General features: G+C 44.5%; 2 protein-coding genes across 3 annotated transcripts; one reads left to right on the plus strand and one right to left on the minus strand.

Moving 5' to 3' along the window:
• Positions 1-4,292: 4,292 nt before the first annotated feature.
• LOC119654996 (mediator of RNA polymerase II transcription subunit 20) lies at positions 4,293-13,559 on the minus strand. Its single transcript, XM_038060666.1, has 2 exons — positions 13,333-13,559; positions 4,293-5,043 (listed from the first exon to the last, which is right to left on the minus strand). Exon 2 carries the CDS (start codon positions 5,030-5,032, stop codon positions 4,319-4,321), a length of 714 nt encoding a protein of 237 aa, XP_037916594.1. The 5' UTR covers positions 5,033-5,043; positions 13,333-13,559; the 3' UTR covers positions 4,293-4,318.
• Positions 13,560-13,674: 115 nt separating this feature from the next.
• LOC119661632 (PIN2/TERF1-interacting telomerase inhibitor 1) lies at positions 13,675-16,155 on the plus strand. Of its 2 annotated transcripts, XM_038071054.1 has the most exons (3): positions 13,675-13,858; positions 13,916-15,705; positions 15,761-15,901. In XM_038071054.1, the coding sequence occupies exons 1-3, from the start codon at positions 13,786-13,788 to the stop codon at positions 15,764-15,766; spliced, it is 1,869 nt and encodes a 622-aa protein (XP_037926982.1). In that variant the 5' UTR covers positions 13,675-13,785; the 3' UTR covers positions 15,767-15,901. The 2 variants fall into 2 exon arrangements, with proteins under 2 accessions (XP_037926982.1, XP_037926981.1); XM_038071053.1 differs by having other exon boundaries at positions 13,916-16,155.
• The last annotated feature ends 4,776 nt before the right edge of the window (positions 16,156-20,931 follow it).

Here is a 20,931-nt window from a genome sequence, read left to right on the forward strand (position 1 = left end):
AATTAAATGCGTGAAAGGTAATGAGCGTTCGTCCATTCTTCAATGCAGCCTATGCTTCCCCTAAATGTTCTCTGATGACCGTCAGTCTTTTGGTTTGTCCAACATAGACCTGGTGGCATTCCGGACAATCGATTTTGTATATCCCATTCCTCTCATTTTTCTGCAGGGAATCTTTTTGGGGAACCCAGTTTTTTCTTAGCTGTTGTTTCCTGCTTGTAGGTATCGGTACCAGGTTTGGTTTCTCAATTAATTTTTTAACCTTTTGCGTTACAGGGGGATATTTTTCTGTCCTCTGAGTCATAGTGGTCCCAGGAAATAGGTGAGGCAGCTAAGCCCGGAATGAGAACCAAAAAAGAGAGAGCAAACTGTTCCACGTTTGATCCGGATCAAGTGGTTGCGGATTTAGGATCCCTCAAACTTTAAACAAAATATTTGGAAGTTATTCTAGACAAGAAGCTTCTTTTAAGCAAACATGTAGATGTAAAGATGAAATGAGCTCTTACAGCTACTGGGCTGTGTACGCGGACACTTGCCCCGACATAGGAACTTAGGATTCATGCAGTAATATATGTTGTTATCATTATACCGATGTTCGCTTGCGGATCTGTAATATATTGGGTTAAGATGACAGAGAAAAGTTGTCATTGTAAGCTGGTGTCACTACAAGAACTGTTCCATTCGTCTGGGTATAACCGGTGCCATGAGCACGATAGCCGGCGCAGCTCTGAATGCATATTCAATTTGCTACCCTTGGATTTGTTTATTCAGACTATTACAAAGTATGCAGCTCATATATTACTTCGATGAGATTTATGAGGAAACAATGAACATGGGGGCACAGCGCATTGGGAGAAATGAATCTAGTTTCTGCAATGCCTTTTGATTTTCGAATCTTCATCCATTTGTTTGGTAGAAGATATGAAGTTATTCCGAAACGTAGGGAAAACTGGGAAGTCCCAAAGAAATAAATACTCGTTAGGATATACGGTCTTCTACACAAATGGCTCAAAAATAGACCAAGTTTCTGGAGCCGAAGTCTACCGCTCGAGTACAAACGAGAAGTGGGCCTTTATTTCGGGGGATATGCAAAGGTCTTTCAGGCTGATATCTTAAGGGCAGCAACCTGAGTGACTGACGAGCGGTTGAAGGGCATTGAGATTCAATACGTTGGTCATTTTGATCTAGAGGGAAATAAAATCTCGGACGCCTTGGCAAGAGGGGTTTCGATTTTCCCCACCCAAACTGTAACCAGCAATTGGAGTGTCAGCAGCATGGATGCATCAAACATCAAATTTTTGGTGCTAATGGGCTCCAGTTGTAGTGAGTAGCATCAGATCCCCTAGTGGAAGTCCTGCGGTATATAAACGAATCCCACCAGGACTACTGGCCTCTGAGCTGCGAAATCGGCCAGGGGCTTTGTTTTTCCCCTTCATATACACACACCCAGGTCAGAAGGCGCCAAAGACAAAGCATCCGGGTGGTTGCGTCGTTCAGGATAACTTATCCTCACGAATTTGACGTCCTCGGCAACCCCTCTTTCTGGCCTGAAGATGTATTCATCAAGCCATACAAGCGCCCCAAGTTGCGGGCAAATTTCAGGACAATTCGCCTGCCTCGCCGAGCAATGTAACTGGATCTGTGTTTATTGTCCGTTTGTTTTATCACAATGTTAGAGGTTTAAAAATCAAGCTAGGGGCCTTCAATCTATCCGTGCTGGCTCAGCACCACCATACTGTGACAGGGATTGGGATGCATCTCGTAAGTCCACCGGTAGTGGGCTCCTAATTGCAATAAAAGATACACTCCCCGCTGAACTCGTCTTCTCATCCTCTGGCTTTCCTTTTGACTGCGTTGCTTTTCGTGTCTCCCCAATTTCATATTGTTCATTGTATCTTGTGTATACGTCCCCTGTGCTTGCCGTCTCACCAGTATGAAAAATTGTTTGACAATTTGTCTGAACTCCTTACTCTCAGATTCCCTTCCTTCTCTTTTTTCTGTTGTGGAGATTTGAACCTCCCCAGGCTCCACTGGCCTAATCATTTTAGCCTTCCAATTCCTTCCAAAAAACTCTCCTATTCTTCCTTTCTACTTTCTTCCTTTATGAACACTTCCTCTGCCCAGAATTTCAATCCCACAAAAACTACTTGGGCCGGACTATCGATCTTTTCCTTCCCAACATCTCCGAGCATCACTTCTCTTTATTTCCTTGAATTTGAAGCAAATTCAATTGAAACTCCAAAACCGCGTGTAAATCTACTTCCGCAAAGCTAACTTTGACTCTCAACTCAGCTTTAGCGTCTATCAATTGGGCTCTAAGCACCTTTTACAATATCCTGTCCGATCTCCTCTCTCCTTATGTCCCTTCTTCCCCTGCTTGCCTGCGTTAGTACCCAACTTTGTTCACAATGGATGTCCTCAATAACATTTGGCTGAAACATGTACTGTCGAAGAAGATCCGGACTTCTAAGAATGACGCCGACCTTGCTCACTTTAAGGCTATACCCACCACTGTGAATTCAATGATTAAAGAAGCGCATACTTTTTGAGCGTCGAGGTCACCCTTGCCCGAGGTAATTTAAAACCCTTTTAGTCCCACACTCGACTTCACTGCTAACTCCCCACAACAATCCTGCGAACTTCTCTGCACCTACTTCTCTTCCGTGTTTCCTCGACCACTCCACCCTCTACGCCTCTTCTATCTGCAAAATACTCTCAATCTGTGGCCATTCCTCCTCCTTGGTTGAATTCCCTCATTGGTAATTTTGTCCCCAATGTCGGTCCTGGCTCCGATGGGATTTCTAACCTCTTCCTTTTTAATTATAGAAATCACATTTCCCTTTCCCTGCGTATTATCTACAACAAAAGTCTAGAAGAATGCCACTTTCCCCTTTTCTGGAAAGAGGCCCTTATCATCCCTATCCTCAAGAGTGGAGATCCTTTTCTTGCTATGAACTACCGCCCCATCTCAATTTTCTCCTCTTGCTCTAAAATCTTCGAAAGATCCGTCAACGACTGGTTGACCGCGTACTTCGGTCACCTCATGATGATTTTGTTAAGCATAGATCTACGGCTTCAAGCCTTCTGGTCTCTACCAACTTCGTTGCTAAATGCTTTAACCCACGACAGGAGGTACATGCTATTTATACTGACTTCTCCAAAGCCTTTGATGCCGTTGGTCATAATATTTTCCTCTCCAAACTCTCTCTCTACTCAACTTCCCTCCATCAATAATCTCCTGGCTTTCCGCCTATCTCTCAAACCGTTCCTGCAGAGTTTCTTTTCATGGTAACTCATCTCGTTCCTTCCCTCCTTCCTCTGGTGTTCCCTAAGGCTTTAAACTTGCCCCCCCCCCTACTCTTGCTGTTTTTTATTAATGATCTCGCCTCCGTCCTTACCTGCCCGTGTTTACTTTACGCAGACGACCCTAAATTATTTGCCTCTGTTTCGTCTGCGCTCTCTTGCAGTAAAAGTTTGATAATCTGGTCTGTTGGTGCTCAATTAACAAACTGACACTGAATGCCAGCAAATGACACTGGATGTGCTATTCGATTAAATCCTCTCCAACATCCTTTTCCTATTCTTTTAGTAGACAACCCCTTTCACCACTGACCTCCTTCCAAGACCTGGGTGTAGTGTTCGACGACAAACTTCGTTTCAATTCCCACTTCGTTGACATCATCAATAGAGCTTCCAAAATGTCTGGTTTTATCCTACGTTCCACCTTCGACGTTACCTCAATTCAGCCCTCCGTAACACTCTTCAACTCGTTTGTCAAAAGCATCCTTGAATATTGCTGTGTTATCTAGTCCCCTCCCGCATACGTGACTGTCGCGCTTTTGGAAGTTGTAAATTCTCCCGGACCCTCTTTTACAAAAAACAACCTTCCTCGGGTTGACTATCCGTCATGACTCCCCACCCTCAATCTCCCTTCCCTGCAGCAGCGCTGCATTATCCTTGATATGTGTTCTCTTTCCAAACTCTGCAATTGCCTGATGGACTGCTCTGTCAACTCAGATATTACTTCCGCACCGCGTTTCATAATACACGTAGTGCGGACATTTTTGAAGTACCCTTCGCGGAGTTCGAGATTCACTTCCACTCTCCGATCCCGAGCCTATGCGGGTCCTACAATGCTCTATAGCTTAGGTCCTTTGACTCTGTCGCTTTCTTTAGTTTTCAGCATCAGGTAAGACATTTATTTGCTCCTCCCTCTGAGGACAATATATAACAAGAAATTTGGGTCGAATCGAAGTGTTCAACCTAAAGAACTTCATGAAATAAAAAAACGAGGCCTATCTTAAACATAAATTTATTAATCTTAAGAACGTAACGGGGCCCCTATTCCCGTACCGCCCGACAGCATTGTCTGTTTCCTGAAGTTCCCAAAGTGCTCTAAGTACTGATTTATGGTGTCCATCGGCTGATATACATCATTCTGCTTCGTGTGGTTTGGGTTGAAGATTTCGCTAGATTTCGGGTGGTTCATACTCATAATACTGGGCGTGTTGAAATAAGGAGGGATCGTTGCCGGGATGCTGACTCCCAGAAAGCCTTGAAGCAACTCCCGTATCAGCTCCCAGCAATTTGATGGTATAACGCACGGACGATACTCAACTTCCAGCAAAATTCCCTTGAAGTTCTCTGCCATCGTCACGCTTCCTAATTTTATGAGAAAGTCGCCGTATTCGAAACGGGCTCCTTTCGACTCAATTTTTGTTTGTTTCTTGGACGTGTGCGCGGGAGCCATCTTGAGCATGAGAAGGTCGAACAAAGCATCGGCTACAAGTGGAACTTGTTTCGTTCCGGTGTCAAGGACGGCGAATGTCGATGCAGGATATTCGGAATTGTGTAGGACATGAACGGTTTTCGGTGTGCCATGCTGGGGGTTCGGAATGAATGTTTCGCAGTCGACGATGAACGTGCTTGCCTGGACAGCACCTAAGGCGAGTAAGCGTTTCGCTAGAAATTCAATGGTCTGGGGGCCAGTCTGCCCTTCGGGAACACTATACGGTTGCAGAACAGTGACGCCCATCGGTGGAGTTTCTAGAATATTAAAGGAATTGCGATAGTTAATTTTCAATTTGTTATAGAGATTGAGTAGTAAGAAGTAAGATATTATCTGACTTATAACCGTAAAAATGTAGGCTTTTACCTAGGCTTTATTTAAGTGCTAAAGTTTTATTCCTGCTTGTTCAAGAAAGGTGATAATTTCTAGGTGTTTATTTAGGTCCTCTGCAAGCAGGTGCTCTACAGAGTTGATGGATCTATCCACAGTTAAAATTATTTCTGATTTGGATATACTTAGTACATTTTGAAGAGGATGTGGTCGAAGGTTTCCTGCACATTGCATGTATTGCAACTGTCATTTCTTATGATTTTCATCTTTTTGAGCCATGGTTTATTATAGAAGTGACCTGACATGATTCTGTTGGCAGTTTTTATCCGCGGCACCTTTTGTTTGGATAGGTCGTTCGGAGGTTTTATGGGCACATGGGGGAACATTTTTGCAAAGAATTTCCCTTTGGAGCGAATGTCATTTTGATAGCTTGAGTCCCACTCCTCTGCTATTTGGTTGGCCACCAGAAGGTTTAAATCAATGGGTGCTAGGTGACAGTTCATCAGCGTGGCTCTGTTCTGGCCTTCAGTAGCTGCCAGATGTGCACTTTCATTTAATTTGATGCCACTCCTTGCCGGGCACCACATTATGACTACTTCTTCACCGTTCATGCATTTGATGTTGTTGTGGATTTCATTGACCATGTAGTGAGTGGTGGACTCTTTGCCCAAGATCCGGCACGCGTGTAGGGAGTCCATAATTATGACCACTTTCTTATGACCTTTATCCAACGCGTATTTCGTGGCTAGCCAAACCGCTTGGAGTTCTGCTGATAATGTTGTGATTTGGTTTAGCCTGTGCTGCCCCACCGTTTCAGCATGATCATTGACCACTGCAATGCTTACATCACCTCCTCTGACAGAGGCATCTATGGCAAATATTTCGAAATTCCTGGATTTGTAGTTGCATATGGAGGCATTGTTCTCGTTTGCTAAATTCGTTTTTGGAATGTTTCTGCCTGTCGCTTGAGTTGTAATTACTTGTAAGGTATGTGGAGGGCTTGATTTTATGTCAGCTCTCAGGAGGTCAAAGAGGTGAGAGAAACGTTTGTAAGTTGCAGAGAGGCCATTTTTAGCATCTGCACTCTCTTGGACATTCCGAAAGACATGAGGTCGATTTGCATGGAGCCTTATTAGCTCCTTAGTTGCTAAAATTGTTATTCTGAGATGGGGCGGCGGTTCATTTGCCAGAGCAAAGGTGGACAGGTGAGGAGCAGTTTTGGTAAGCCCTAGGCATCTTTTTAGGATTGTGGCCGCTATTGAGGTGATTTTGTTATTCAGGTATTTGAGTGCTAATACAGATGTGGCAGCGGCGTAATCTAGGATGGGTCGTATTAGCACTCTGAACAATTTGATGCTATTTTCAGGAGGAAGGCCCCAAGAATGCCCAGTAGAGAAATTGATGACTCCAGCAGCTTTTTTAGCATTAGTGATGGTGTCAATTGTTTGATCTTTTAATATTAAAGATGAGTTAATTGTCTTGCCAAGGAAGGTTATCTTTTTGAATTGCTGTATGCTGATATTGCCAAGATTCAAGGGGTATAGTGTACTACTGTTTCTTTTAAGGGTAATGAATTTTGATTTGTCCGGATTTCTATGAAGATTTAGGCTTTTGCATTCGTCAATGAGGGCTACTGTTTGGGCTTTGATGGAGACTTCAGTTTCCGTAATTGTTTTGCCAGTGGCTAATATGAAAAAATCATCAGCATATTGATAGATTTCTATGTTGGGGTCGACTGGTTTATGAAGTGAGGCCGTGTAAATGTTGAATAGTGTGGGGCTCAAGACATATCCTTGGGGTATACCATTGCAAATTTCCACCTTCGCATCATCTAGGATTAGATTCCTGTTACCCAGGAACCGTGAGATCCAGATAATGATTTCGGTTGGTATTTTATGAAAGATCATTTTAGATTCAAGGGTTTTTAGATCTAAACTTTCATATGCTTTGGATACATCAAGAACTACCGCTTGCGCCTGCAGTTTGTTTGCTTTGGCTATGGACATTGAGAGAAGGATGTCATTTAGACATGTCACAGTGGATAATCCGCTCTGATAGGCATGACTGTTGGGAGGGAGAATTTTGTGCTCTAGAATGAAATGGTTTAGTCTGTTTTTGACAAGTGTGTTGAGGATTTTGGCGAAAACATTAATTAGAGATATTTGGGTATGGGAACTATCTTAATAACAGATCACTCCTGTGGAGGGTTTAAATTTTGCCAAGTTTCATTAATGGAGGTTAGCAGAGCAGATTTGACCGATGGGCTTAGCCACTGAATGTACGTGTACGTAATTTGGTCATTACCCGGTGCGAAGTTCTTTTTCCGTTTGTTGAGGACCAGAGCGAATTCCTCAGGAGTAAAATTTTGTTGCAGCGATGGTGGCGGTAAGTGGGATGTAAAATTATGTGGAGTTGGCTTGTTGTAGCTAGAGCTTAAAAAGTCTAGGTATTTCTGGTAATTTTCAGAGTCCCAACTCCGGTTGTTGGTTTCTTCCTCTTGAAAATTTTTGAAAGTTTTTTATGCTTTTCCAGAATACCTTAGTGTCTTTTTCGACACTCAGTTCTTCCCAAATCTCGTCCCAGGCTTTTTTCTTAGCCGCCTTCACCGCTTGTAACCATTTCTTGTTTGCAACCGAGAAGGTCATGAATTTGGTGTGGTTGGCATCACTGTGGTAGGCTCTCAGAGCTTGCCTTTTCTCTACAAATAGTGTCTTCAGATCACTGTTCCATAATGGTTTATGGGAGGAGCCCTTGCGGATTTTGAATGTCGACTCTTTAATTGTACTTTGGATTTCTGATGTCAGACCGTTCAAATTCTCCGTGGGAGGGATGAACTGCAAGGCAGTTTTTAGATGAAGGAGGCCTATTTTGTATTTCTGTTGAATTACAATGGTGTTACTGTGGATGGCTATTGGTTTATGCTTGCTTTTAGAGATCGGTTGTACCAGCGCGTTCCAAGACCAGGATATAGTATTGGAATTAGTGAGGGTGACATCTGGTGCAGATGCTCTTGTTTTGCCATTTGTTACCTGGTCCACAATGGTTAGTGAACCGTTGTTGAGTGGTCTAAAGTCAGATTTGCATATTGTGTTTGAGAGATGCCTCCCTTTACTATTCTCGATGGGATCCCCAAGTATGAATGACCTGGCATTTAGGTCGCCCGTTATTATTGTGTTTGGGGTATTGCTCAGAAATTGAAATAGCTTGTCTAGTTCTACTTTGAAAGTAGTCGTAGTTGTATGCGGGGGCATGTATATGGAGGCAATGGTGATGTTTGGAGTAAGGTTCAGGGTCTTAGCGATAATAATGTCCATGTTGGAATCATAGGTTATTGGCCTGGCATTTATGCCTTTGCGAAATGCAAGGGCAACTCCACCATAGCCATCCTCGCTGAATTTGAACATAAGGTTGAAACCTTTTAGGTACCGAGAATGATGGGACGAGTTAAAAGTGAACATTTCTTGTAGGGATAGTATGTCATAGCCGTGAGTATTAGAAAAGTATTCAATTTCGGACTTATTGTTAGCTAGACTTTGAATGTTATATTGTAGGGTGTTTACCATTTGCAATTTCTACGAACGTTAAGTCGCTCGCGATGTTGAGTTTATCAATGTGTTTTTTGATTTTTTGAAAGTCTTCTGCCAAAGATGGATCTTGTATCTTTGAAGAAATGCTGTTCATGAGTTTAAGGATCTGTGACAGTACTTTCTGATACTCGGATACAACCGTGTACGTTGGGTGTTCGAAAACAGTTTGATTTGGCGTAAGTGGTTCTTGATAGTCACCTTTGGGAAAGGATTTGATTTGACAGCAGAACTGAATTTTTTGCTCCCTCTGATGGTTCTGTTGAACTCATCTTGAGGATTCCTTGTCCAGTTGTTCGGACTTTCTCTTTTTTCCAACGAAGGGAAGGCAACGTCACAGTCAACATCGCAGTCCATTTTTCACTTCTTTGGTAGCTTCCCTTATGGAGATATTTTTTATTGCTGCCGTCTTGTGTTCGACCCAGATGGTGCACTTCCTGTCTCTGGCGTCATGGCCAGACTTACCACATAGAGCACATTTTTTCCCGCATGTGTTGCCATCGCACTGATCTTTTGGACCACTGCAATTTAAGCATCTACTCACTTTCGCTTTGCAGTTAGTGGCAATGTGTCCTAATCTGCCACAGTGAAGCCCATAGTGTTTTACGTAGGCACCTGTCGTGAGACTTAATCCTACGGTCCTCTTCAGACACGGATTGAATTTGTGACCACAATCAAAGCCCCGCTGAGACAAGCAACAATGGTACTAGTCTATACCAAGTGCATGGCTTAGCATTCATACTGGTGGATGCAAGAATTACCTAAATCTCTACCGAACTATGGAGTACGGCACCCGTGTTGATACGCAACACCACGTCGAGGCCCGAAGGTCTCTTCTCGCTTGAGCATAACCACAACCACCATGAAACTCCCACTAGGGGGGCCAACCGCAAATAACCGAGCTGTCCTTACATACAACAGGAGTTCACACAAAGTATGTGAGTCCAGGGGCTTTCCCGGTTCCCATGGTACCAGTATACCCCTGGTAAGGTTTCGTGACCAATTTGCCACTTCAGATGAGTCCCCGTGCAGACTCGGATCTGATCGCCCTGATTAGGTCTTTGGAGCATTCGCCTACTGAATCACGGCCGGCAAACCAAAGTAATTACAGCGTATCCCGGTGCCACCACTATGGAGGTTCTCCTCGATCACTTGGTTTTGGTTTGGCCGATAGGGTTGCTGCCCCATCTTCCTCGCCGCCACCTCTGAGCACCTCCTAATCTGCCACAAGCAAAACATTGCCTCGGTCTGTTTATGTAATGACCAACTTCAACCCTCACGCTATCGATTGAGATATGTTTGGGGATGTCAGAGCCAACGAAGGTTAATTTGACTGTTCGAGATGGAAGGAAGACATCTTTGTTTTCCTTAGATCTGAAGTTTAGCCTTTGCACTTTCGCCACTTTTATCGGGGAGTTAATGTCCTGTAGTATTTCATCTTCTGTGAAATCCGTGGGGATGCCTTTAATAATCCCAAATCTATGGGTATCTCTCAAGGAAATATATGCTTTTAGTCCTAATGTGACCAAGCGATTGTTGGATGCCAAATTGTTCGCGCAGGACACTGATTTGCAATAAATTTTTATCCTTGTAGGCCCATCTTCCTTGACCGTAATTACCCGGTCTTTGAGGTTGAGACGCCTCGTAAGTTTATGGAAATTGAGGGGTTTGAAAGCCTCAATTCTTTCCTGTCCGTTAACTTTATCTATGTATGTCATGGGGTTGCTTCTCTCCACACATACTGTGTACGCTTTACATTGAGCGTTCTCGCTGTACCTGTACACTGGGGCTGTTTGCTCCATCGGAACTATTTTTTGTTTTTGCATTGGTGAAAGGGTCTTGCTTAGGTCCTGAGACTGGGTAACCTCAGGGAAAGCTTTGAGTTGAGTCGTGGCTGGTAGAATTCCTTTTGTTGTTTAATCGTTGGAGACTGGATTGGGGATCTTGACAGGCTCCTCGAAGCCCTACACTCTTTCCTGGTTAGGACATAGCCACCGATTTCTGTTGGGCTTTTGAACTGTGGCCCTACAGGTGCCTGAGGAGATGTTGGCATTTGGGAAACGGACCGGTCGAAATTTATTTTCCCCTTGTCCGGGGGTTCGCACTCCCTAACCTCCATGGCCTATCTTGACTGAGGCCAGAATGCCTGTTTGCAGGGGAAAAACCACCAAAGGATACGGAGGACGATTTCTACTTACAAGATTTGATTGGGTGAAGGGGCAGAAATAAAACTAAGGCACTCCCCTTTATCTGCCATGGGGGAAAGGGGTTCGGAGCGCGCAATGAAGGTGGCGAGCGTATAATCGATTTTGCGGACACCCATGATCTTGTACTTATGAATACATGGTTCATCAAACGATTGTCTCATCTTCCCACATTTTATAGTGGGAACAATAAAACGCAAATCGACTATATTCTCATAAGACGCCAACATTTTACCACTGTCACTGATTGCAAAGTCGTTCCCTATGAGACCATCGCACCTCAACATCGGCCGTTGATTGCCGTCCTGCGAATTAAGCCACCGATAAAACAGCGTGAGGAACGCACTGGCCCGCCGCGCATTAAATGGTGGCGATTTGGTGAGAAGAAAGAAGAAACGGTCTCACTCATACGATTGCCAACCATTACGAATGTGGAAGAATCATGGAACCAAATGAAAGACACGATCCACAAAGCGGCCTCTGCAAACCTCGGGGTCACGAAGCCAGGTAAGCGGTACATCAACCGAGATACTTGGCTTTGGAATGATGATGTTGAAATGAAGGTCCGTGAAAAGAAGCGCCTCTACGACAAATTTCTCGACGATAAAACGCCTGCTAATTGGCAAATTTATAAGAATGCCAACCGGGAAACAAAGAAAGCGGTCGCTGTCACCCGAGCGAACCATTTCAAAAATCTTTACGATAAACTGGACACTCGGGATGGCGAGAGAGATCTGTATCGACTTACTAAAAGCCGTGATGAACGCACACAGGATATCGAACACTTCTGTTGTGTTAATCACAAGAACGGTACTTTGCTTACCAACCGTCGAGCCGCAACGGATAGATGGCGAGAATACTTCGAGCAGATTTCAACTGAAGAATTTGCTCATCCTCCACTTCCACAATCATTGCCGACATTTGGAGCAGTTCCACCAGTCAGCGCAACTGAAGTCGAGGAGGCAATAAAACAAATGAAATCGGGGAAAGCAACAGGACCTGACGACATCGCATCTGAGCTCTGGAAAGTGAAGAGCTGGGACCCAACACTGTGGCTCAGTGAACTCTTTAACCGGGTTATTCAGGAAGGAAGAACACCATCTGACTGGCAAGAAAGTACCACTGTTCCAATATGGAAAAAGAAAGGTAGCCCAGCAGAATGTTCAAATTACCGTCCGATCCGGTTACTTTCCCATACCATGAAGATTTTTGAACGCATTCTTGACAACCGTATTCGCGAAATCGTTGAAATAACCGTGAATCAAGCCGGATTTGTCAAGAACTGCGGAACTACTGACGCAATACACGCTGCGCGGTTACTCATGGAGAAACACCGTGAGAAGCATCGCCCTCTTTACATTGCCTTTCTGGATCTAGAGAAAGCGTTTGACCGTGTACCACACGAACTCATCTGGCATGCTTTACGACAACACTTCGTGCCAGAAGAACTCGTGCGCTGGGTTCAATTGCTCTACCACAATCCGAAAAGTAAAGTTCGAAGTATGGCGGGATCAAAACCGTTTCGTGTCTCTGTTGGAGTTCATCAAGGAAGTGCCCTCTCACCATTCCTCTTTGTCCTTGTTATGGACACCGTCACACGGGATATCCAACGTCCAGCGCCCTACACACTGCTTTATGCAGATGATGTTTTCCTAGCATCTGATAGCAAAAATGATCTCGAGCAACTTGTTCAAAAATGGAATGATCGCCTCATTCAACACGGTCTCAGATTGAATTTAATCAAAACTGAATTTTTGACGACCGATCCCCATGAAACAGGCACAATCACTGTCAGCGGCAGTGATCTGACCAGAACTGAACGATTTAAATACCTCGGGTCAACTCTATCAGCCAATGGAGAGCTGCGTTATGAAATTGCTTCACGCATTAACGCAACCTGGATGAAGTGGCGTTCCACAACTGGTGTCCTTTGTGATCGACGTATCAACGAACGTCTCAAATCTAAAATTTACTGCAATGTCGTCCGTCTAATCGCTCTCTATGGTTCTGAGTGTTGGCCGACCATAAAAGACAATGAACGGCGTCTTGTGGTAATGGAGACGAAGATGCTACGTTGGACTAGTGGTGTCACACGTATAGATCACATCCGAAATGAGGATATCCGCGATCGTTATGGGGTTGCACCGATCGTGGAAAAGTTGCGAGAGAGGCGTCTTCGATGGTATGGTCACGCAATTCGTGCAAACGAGAATTCACTTGCCAAGATTGGTCTGAACATCGAAGTCGATGGTAAACGACCAAAAGGCAGGCCTAAACAACGGTGGCTTGATACGTTGAATGGGGATTTGAAAGCCTCGAGATTGCACCCAGATCAGTCATTCGATAGAGCCAAATGGCGAAGCCGATCACGACGAGCCGACCCCGCTTGTGAACGGGATAAAGGCTGAAGAAAAAGAAGAAGACTCACCTTTATCCTTAAGCAGGAACAGATTCACCGCCAAATTATCAAAACAAAAAGAAACACGGTTTATTACACCCACGCGGATAGGTAAAAAGAAATTTAACTCCAAACTAAAACGCACTGTCCATACAAACACGAAATGCGTCTGTCCACGGCAGATGTCACGAAGCAAGAGCGATTTACACAAAAACAAAACAAACGCCCCAACAAATTCAACACCGGCACAATGCACAGCAGGAAATGTCAGAACGATCATCAGGTTCTAGAGAGAAAAATAACAGTGTAAAATATATACACAGTGGGATGGTGTGATAGTGTGTGTTAGAAGAATTCTACCATTCTGTCGGGCTGTCACTTGTCACTTGAATTTGAGGCGGTCGGCGTACACGTGCTGTGGTGTTCCTCATGAAGGTCTTGTAATTGTTGTGAATACAAAGTGGCCTGTCAGTGCAAATAGGGATGGCTATGCTAGCGGAGAGACGTGAACGCAAGCGTTACAACCTTGTTCCTCGGGGCAAGGCGCTTTATGAAGGTACGCACGCAAATATTGTCTCGTATTTAAATCCATGCTAAAAAGTTACTTTCCCAGATGATAACCGCTTCGGGACACGCATGTTAGAGAAGATGGGTTGGAAGAAGGGAAACGGTCTAGGCGCCCGGCAGGACGGTGAGAAGGAGTTCATTCGTATACGCTACAAAAACGACAATGAAGGGCTGGGCTTCGAAGATCGCAATGACCAATGGACCCAGCACGAAACGGAATTTGATGGGCTGCTTAAGACTTTAAGTAACGGAGGGGATGCAGATGAGGGTAGTCGGAGCGCAGATGAGGAAACACCTGCCACAGTAGGATTCGGATTTTCTAAGGACTCTGATACGCCGAAGAAACCAATCATCACTGGGGAATCGTTGGAGGAAAAATCGAAGAAATCACGAGCTCGGGTTCACTACAAGAAATTCACGCGAGGCAAAGATATTTCCCAGTACAGTGAGAAGGACTTAGCCAACATATTCGGACGCAAAAGTCTCATAAAAGACGAAAGTGAGAAGGCTCCAGAGGAAGACGATCAAAAGCAGAGTAACAACGCTAGCCAGGCAACGTCGGACAGCGAAGAGAACAAGGAAGCCAACTTCGGGGTTGTAACCATCAGCAGCGGGACGTCTATCAATGACTATTTCAAAGCGAAAATGGCAGCTTTCCGCCAGAAATTTACAACAAGTGTAAATAGTGAAGGTTTACAAGACGACAAAGTGGTAAATGATTGTGATTACGGAGAACAGGAAAAAAGTTCAAAGAAAACAAAGAAACGTAAGCACAGGGATGAAAGTGAGAGCAATGAAGCTCAAGAATATAATGGACAGGGTAGTAATGATGGTGAAGTTCTTGTGGCCGATGAGAGTGGTAAGACAAAGAAAAAGTCGAAGAAACGCAAACGAGATAAGGAAGCCGTTGACGATGATCTAGCAAAATCCCACGATAGCGCTCCCCAAACAGAAAACCCTGCAATCATTGAAGGTGAAATTTCTGAAAGGAAACGTAAATTGAAGCATCCAGAACAGACCTCACAGGAAGGAGAATGCATTCCAGAGGATCAAGTGGTCCCAGAAGCTGGAAAAAAGAAAAAATCTAAAAAGAGGGATAAAAATGCCTGCGAAAATCAAGATGACACTTTGATGGAGGTAGCTCCTGCCGCTGTTGGACATGAAGTCGAGGTCGCTTCGAAACGTAAAAGCAAGAAGGCGAAGCATCTTTCGGAAGTTGAATTGGCTCCAGAAGCTGAATATTCAATGCTCAATGGGAAATCAGAAGCCGAACAGGATCCAAATCAACAAGGTGAAAACTCTGCGCCTAACGAAAATTCTGAGGTTGACGCGAAGAAGGAAAAGAAAAAGTCTAAAAATAAAAGGAAATCTCCTGTAGAAGAGAACGACCCAATCGAAATTGAGACAGAGCTTGCGGATACTCAACGAAAGAAGAAAAAATCGAAAAAGTCATGCAAGGAAGACAACTTGGACAGGCCTTCAGAAGAGTGTGCCATAAACATTCCGCAGGTCCCTGAAGTGTCTGGAAAAGATCAAGATCTTTGTGAGGAACGTGTACATAAAAAATTGAAAAAATCCAAAAAAGAAAAGCAAATATCTTCCGAAGAACCCACCCCGATTGTGATTAATGACGCCGACGGTCTGGTCACCGAGAAAGTGAAAAAATCAAAAAAGTCCAAAAGAAAAACCGAAGAACCTGACTCTTCCAATGACACTAACATTTCTACTTCCGACGCGACAATAAGTGTCCCGCCTGCTGGCAGTAATGAAACACTCACCTCTCAAAGTGCAAAGAAAACTTCGCCACTTCCACCGCAATCCATCGAAACCCAGCAGGTACATACAAACTCATTATCAGCATCTCCAAAAGATAACGAATTTCGGTTTCCAGAGTTAATAAGTCGAAAACGGAAGAAAAAGTCAAATCAAGATACTGACAATCCCCCTGAAAAGTCAGAAAACGAGAAAAACGAAGACGACGTGATTAATTACAAAATATCCAGTTTACAAGCTGAGAAATTTTCGAATGTCAACATCGAAGGATTCATTGGCTCAAATCTTCCATTAATTCCTGGTTACGGACTGACTGGTACAATTAAAATCGAAATATATCGAAGGCGTGGCGATGAAGTGAAACTGGGACAGTGGCGAGAATGGCAGGAAACTCCACCCGAGGAGGCCGATGTTAGGAAGAAAAAGAAAAAGAGAACAGTGTTTCCGAATGTTTTTGTATAGTGAGGATTGTACGTTTGTATTTTGTTTTGAAATATATTAAGATCGAATGGATTTTGGGTGTGTTTTATTCGTTCATCAGGAGCAAGCCTGGGTAAGTAATTGCCTGGCCCGTATGGTATTCTCTGTATCTATATAAAAAGGATGTATTTTCATCTTTTCTACGAGTTCTTCCTGAAAAACTTCTATGTTTTGGTTCGATATTGATGTGTTTCATCAATTGAAGGGGGTGGGGGTTCAGATTAGGATCGTATATGAGCAATATTGTTTTGTTGTTTCGTGCGGTTATTCTTCTTTTTCTTCAGCCTTTGTCCCGTTCACAAGCGGGGTCGGCTCGTCGTGATCGGCTTCGCCATTTGGTTCTATCGAATGCCTGATCTGGGTGCAATCTCGAGGCTTTCAAATCCCCATCCAGCGTATCAAGCCACCGTTGCTTAGGTCTGCCTTTTGGTCGTTTACCATCGACTTCGATGTTCAGACCAATCTTAGCAAGTGAATTCTCGTTTGCACGAATTGCGTGACCATACCATCGAAGACGCCTCTCTCGCAACTTTTCCACGATCGGTGCAACCCCATAACGATCGCGGATATCCTCATTTCGGATGTGATCTAAACGTGTGACGCCACTAATCCAACGTAGCATCTTCGTCTCCATTACCGCAAGACGCCGTTCATTGTCTTTTATGGTCGGCCAACACTCAGAATCATAGAGAGCGACTGGACGGACGACATTGCGGTAAATTTTAGATTTGAGACGTTCGTTGATACATCGATCACAAAGAACATCAGTTGTGGAACGCCACTTCATCCAGGTTGCGTTAATGTGTGCAGCAATTTCATAACGCAGTTTTCCATTGGCTGATAGCGTTGACCCGAGGTATTTAAATCGCTCAGTTCTGGGCAGATACAGATCCCTCTCGCCATCCCGAGTGTCCAGTTTATCGTAAAGATTTTTGAAATGGTTCGCTCGGGTGACAGTGACCGCTTTCTTTGCTTCCCGGTTGGCATTCTTATAAATTTGCCAATTAGCAGGCGTTTTATCGTCGAGAAATTTGTGGTAGAGGCGTTTCTTTTCACGGACCTTCATTTCAACATCATCATTCCAAAGCCAAGTATCTCGGTTGATGTACCGCTTACCCGGCTTGGTGACCCCGAGGGTTGCAGAGGCCGCTTTGTGGATCGTGTTTTTCATTTGGTTCCATGATTCTTCCACATTCGTAATGGTTGGCAATCGTATGAGTGAGACTGTTTCGTGCGGTTATTGAGTTCCAAAAATGCCCTTGGTTATAGTGCCGGCAGAAACAGACATTTTTCTCCGCTGTGTAGAGGACCATTGCCAGCCAGCAGCCTGACACATCCGTCGGCAGCCCAACGAGCAGGAGCGCAGCCTCCACCACTAAGACAACCTAGCAGAAATCGCACTCTACGATTTTCTCAGCAAAAAGTCTGGCCCTGAATCGAACAGAATGTTCGTCAAAACGAAAGAACATTTTTCCCCAGCAAAAAGCTCCTGATTGAGGGCTGCAAATCCATACACGAGTGGCCTGCCCATAAACTGCAGAAGAGAAGCCTAAGTTCGTCAACTGGGATTCCAACGAACATCCAGCAAACTACCGGAACTACCTGAACTTCACTAAGGTCGTCGCCAAGTGTATCGTGCAAAATAACTTCACTCGTCCCTCAAGCAGCCCTGAAACAATCCTCTCCGTGTGATACATTGATGCGACGTACATCCAGTCCATCACTACCCGACCTCCCACCGTGAACCGACTTACTCACTTTTTGAAATGATTTCGATGATGGTCAATTGTCCAAACTAGCTTAACATTAACTCAATAGATTCATGCCTAGACAACGTTACCCTCCAGTGGACTTCACCACGATTCCTCCGACCTCTCCAATCTCATCGCTTTCTGCTCCTCTCAACCACTTGAGGTAGTCAAGTTTTGGGCCTTCGTCGTTGGCGGAGACCTAAATGCCACTCTTCATACTCAACCAAAACCCCAGCGTCAATGGTCACCAATACCACAGGTAGTTCACATCTCACTCACATGACGCAGTCATCCTCGACTGCAAACTGCCAGGAAGGGTCAAGAATCCCCCTCCTAGCTCTGTCCCTCACTTCAGTAGAGCAAACTGAAAACTTATCAACCTAAGCAGGCAACTAGATAATATACACCTCTTCGACTCAAATCAAATCTCCAACGTCGCAATCGACGATGCAATCACATCTCACCTACTCACCCAATCTTCATGCTATGAGTTAATCCCATAACGTACCCTTGGCTACAGAAACGTTATCTCACTCCCTAATAAAATCATTCAAGATATCAAATACAAAACAAAATCCTTCGACGCAGACTTTTTAGAAATAGATTCTTGCCACGGTTTCACACCCTAAAAATCGAGATGTGCGATCTCGATTTATCCACTAGAGCTAGAATCCGCACTCTGTATTTAGATATACCGACATGTGATTAGCGAGTACTATTCTAAATGCCGACTCATTCCGGGAACTAACGCAAACCTGCCGCTCCTCAACCCCGATCCTCTCTCAAAACTTTTCCCCCCCCTCTTTGAAAAAGACCAAAGTTCTTGCGAACCACTTCCACGAAACCCACCAAACCTCTGCTGAAAAACTCTCACAGAATCGGAAGTGGTGGAAACTATCTCCCGACTAAGATCTACCAACACCTACTCATTACTACGTCATTCTTTCAATACCTTTGCCAATACAGTCCGTGACCCATCCCAAAGCGAATCCACCCAATCCCTATTTTGCATCAAGCTCAGTATGATCAAAAACGTCATACATACTAAAGAGAAAAAATAAACGGTCAACCGGCTTTGACCGCATAACTATCACTGCATTTTAAATGCCCACTTTCCTACAAGCTACTATGCGCACGAATCGTCCCCATTCTCAAAAAAACAGGAAAACCAATTCCAGCCTCATAGCTATCGACCATTCCCAATACTCCCTTCCTTTGAACGAACTATCAAAAGTTTCATCGACGACCAGGTCGACTCCAACGATTCTATGCCAGATTCCCAGTTTGCAAGTCGCCCTCCACATTCGGTTGAACACGCCCTCCTCCTCCTATCTTGACGAGTATTACCACTATTTCATTAAGTGGAACGAAACAGCTCTGAATCTCCACAAATGCCAACGAATTGTCTTCCGAGGAGGAGGAAGATTAGAAAGGGAAGAAGTCCTCAAACCACCATCACTCTATTCACATTTCATTATTCCAAAGCAATTTCATAACAATTATTCATAACAAATAAAAATGAAAATAAAAATAAACAATTGGTAAAATTCAAAGAAAAAAAAGAAAAATAAATAAAAATAAAATGAAAATAAAAAGAAAGACTCACCCAGGTCGTCACTCCGAGCTCGGTTGGCGGCTGGTTTACAAAGTTCTAAAACCAAATTGGGTAAAGAAAACGATTATAAACAAAAATTAATTTCAATTGTTCCGAAAATCACACGCAATCCCGTCACACAAATTCATCTTAGCAGGTTTCAACCCAAATCCATAAGCAAAATTCTGGACAGACGCAGGCAAAACCGAGAGAAAATTCCTCAAGGAACACCCCCAATACACTTCTAATGACGGCTGACCAAAAGCCATGTCACGATTCCCTATTTTCCCTTCAACTCCTTCGTCTTCCCTTCTTCTCCGCTCCAGCACCTCCTTACTTCCACCTGTCCACCTACTCCAACGCCAAATCTCCAACCCAAATCCAAAAACTCTTTCTTCTCCTTTTCCTTTGTTTTACTCAGCTCCTCCACTTCAACCGCAAAATCCAACACCTTCAGAAAAATACCTCTCTACTCTTCCTTTGTTTTACTCAGCTCCTCCACTTCAACCGCAAATTCCAACTCCCCCGTTCTTTTTCTCCGCACCGCTTCTATTCCCGCTACATAGCCTTTCTCACTCGCTAGGCAATGTTGCGGCAACATGCGCATGCGCCTGCGGCAAATCATTCGCCTCTTGTCAAGATCAATTTGCCCGAATGCATTCAATAATGTGCAATCTGCGGCGAACATTAAGGCAATTGCACACTATTAAATGCATTGTTTCAGCAAATTAATTAAGAAAGAGCCGAATGAGATTCCGCTCCCGTCGCGCAGCCGCGGTCACTACAGGACAGCTGGGTTTTCGAGACCCGCTCGAGGAAAGAAAGCTGAAGATCAGTGAGGGCATCACTGCTGATAGCCGCTGAGTGTCGGCGTGCTTACGAGGAAAGGCAGACAGAGATCCAAACCCACATTAGGCCTTGAGGTCCTTCGCGTGAGCGATGCCCAGGTTACGACCCTCCATGTCCTCCAGCTCGTATTGAACCGTTCCGACTCGACCGATGACCTTCGCCTTCACGAACTTCCGATCCAATTTGGCATTGTACCGCTTTGCTGCACTGCTTAAGTTGAAGAGCCGCTTATACACGACATCTCCGACCTGAAATTCACGAGCTCGGGATCGCAAGTTGTAACCCCTTTCCTGTGTCTCTCTTGCCTGGAGGATTCGCCCCTGAACCTCTGCTCTCAGAATAGCAAGTTTATCCTGAGAACCGATCTCCAAGGTCGCATCAGGCAAGGCGTTCAGGCGTCGTAAAAGGGCGTAGGTACTCCCATGGGTGACCATGCTTTGCCCAAAAACGACGTGATAGGGTGATGTCCCTATGGAGACGTGTTTCGCTGAACGCAAGGCACAGTTGATGGATGACAACTTGTTATCCCAATCTCTTTGATCAGGACCGATATAAGCGCGTATAGCAGCCAACAGTGAGCGATTTACTCGCTCCGAGGCGTTTGCCTGCAGGGAG

The sequence above is a fragment of the Hermetia illucens genome, chromosome 1 (genome assembly GCF_905115235.1).
Source record: "Hermetia illucens chromosome 1, iHerIll2.2.curated.20191125, whole genome shotgun sequence".
In the NCBI taxonomy this organism is placed as follows: Eukaryota; Metazoa; Arthropoda; class Insecta; order Diptera; family Stratiomyidae; genus Hermetia; species Hermetia illucens.

What these genes read in the sequence shown, in the direction of transcription:
- LOC119654996 (XM_038060666.1), bottom strand. Translation starts at nt 5,032, where the DNA reads ATGGGCGTCACTGTTCTGCAACCGTATAGTGTTCCCGAAGGGCAGACT.
- LOC119661632 (XM_038071053.1), top strand. Translation starts at nt 13,786, where the DNA reads ATGGCTATGCTAGCGGAGAGACGTGAACGCAAGCGTTACAACCTTGTT. An exon ending in GGGCAAGGCGCTTTATGAAG is followed by an intron (nt 13,859 to 13,915) that starts GTACGCACGCAA and finishes TTACTTTCCCAG; the next exon opens with ATGATAACCGCTTCGGGACA.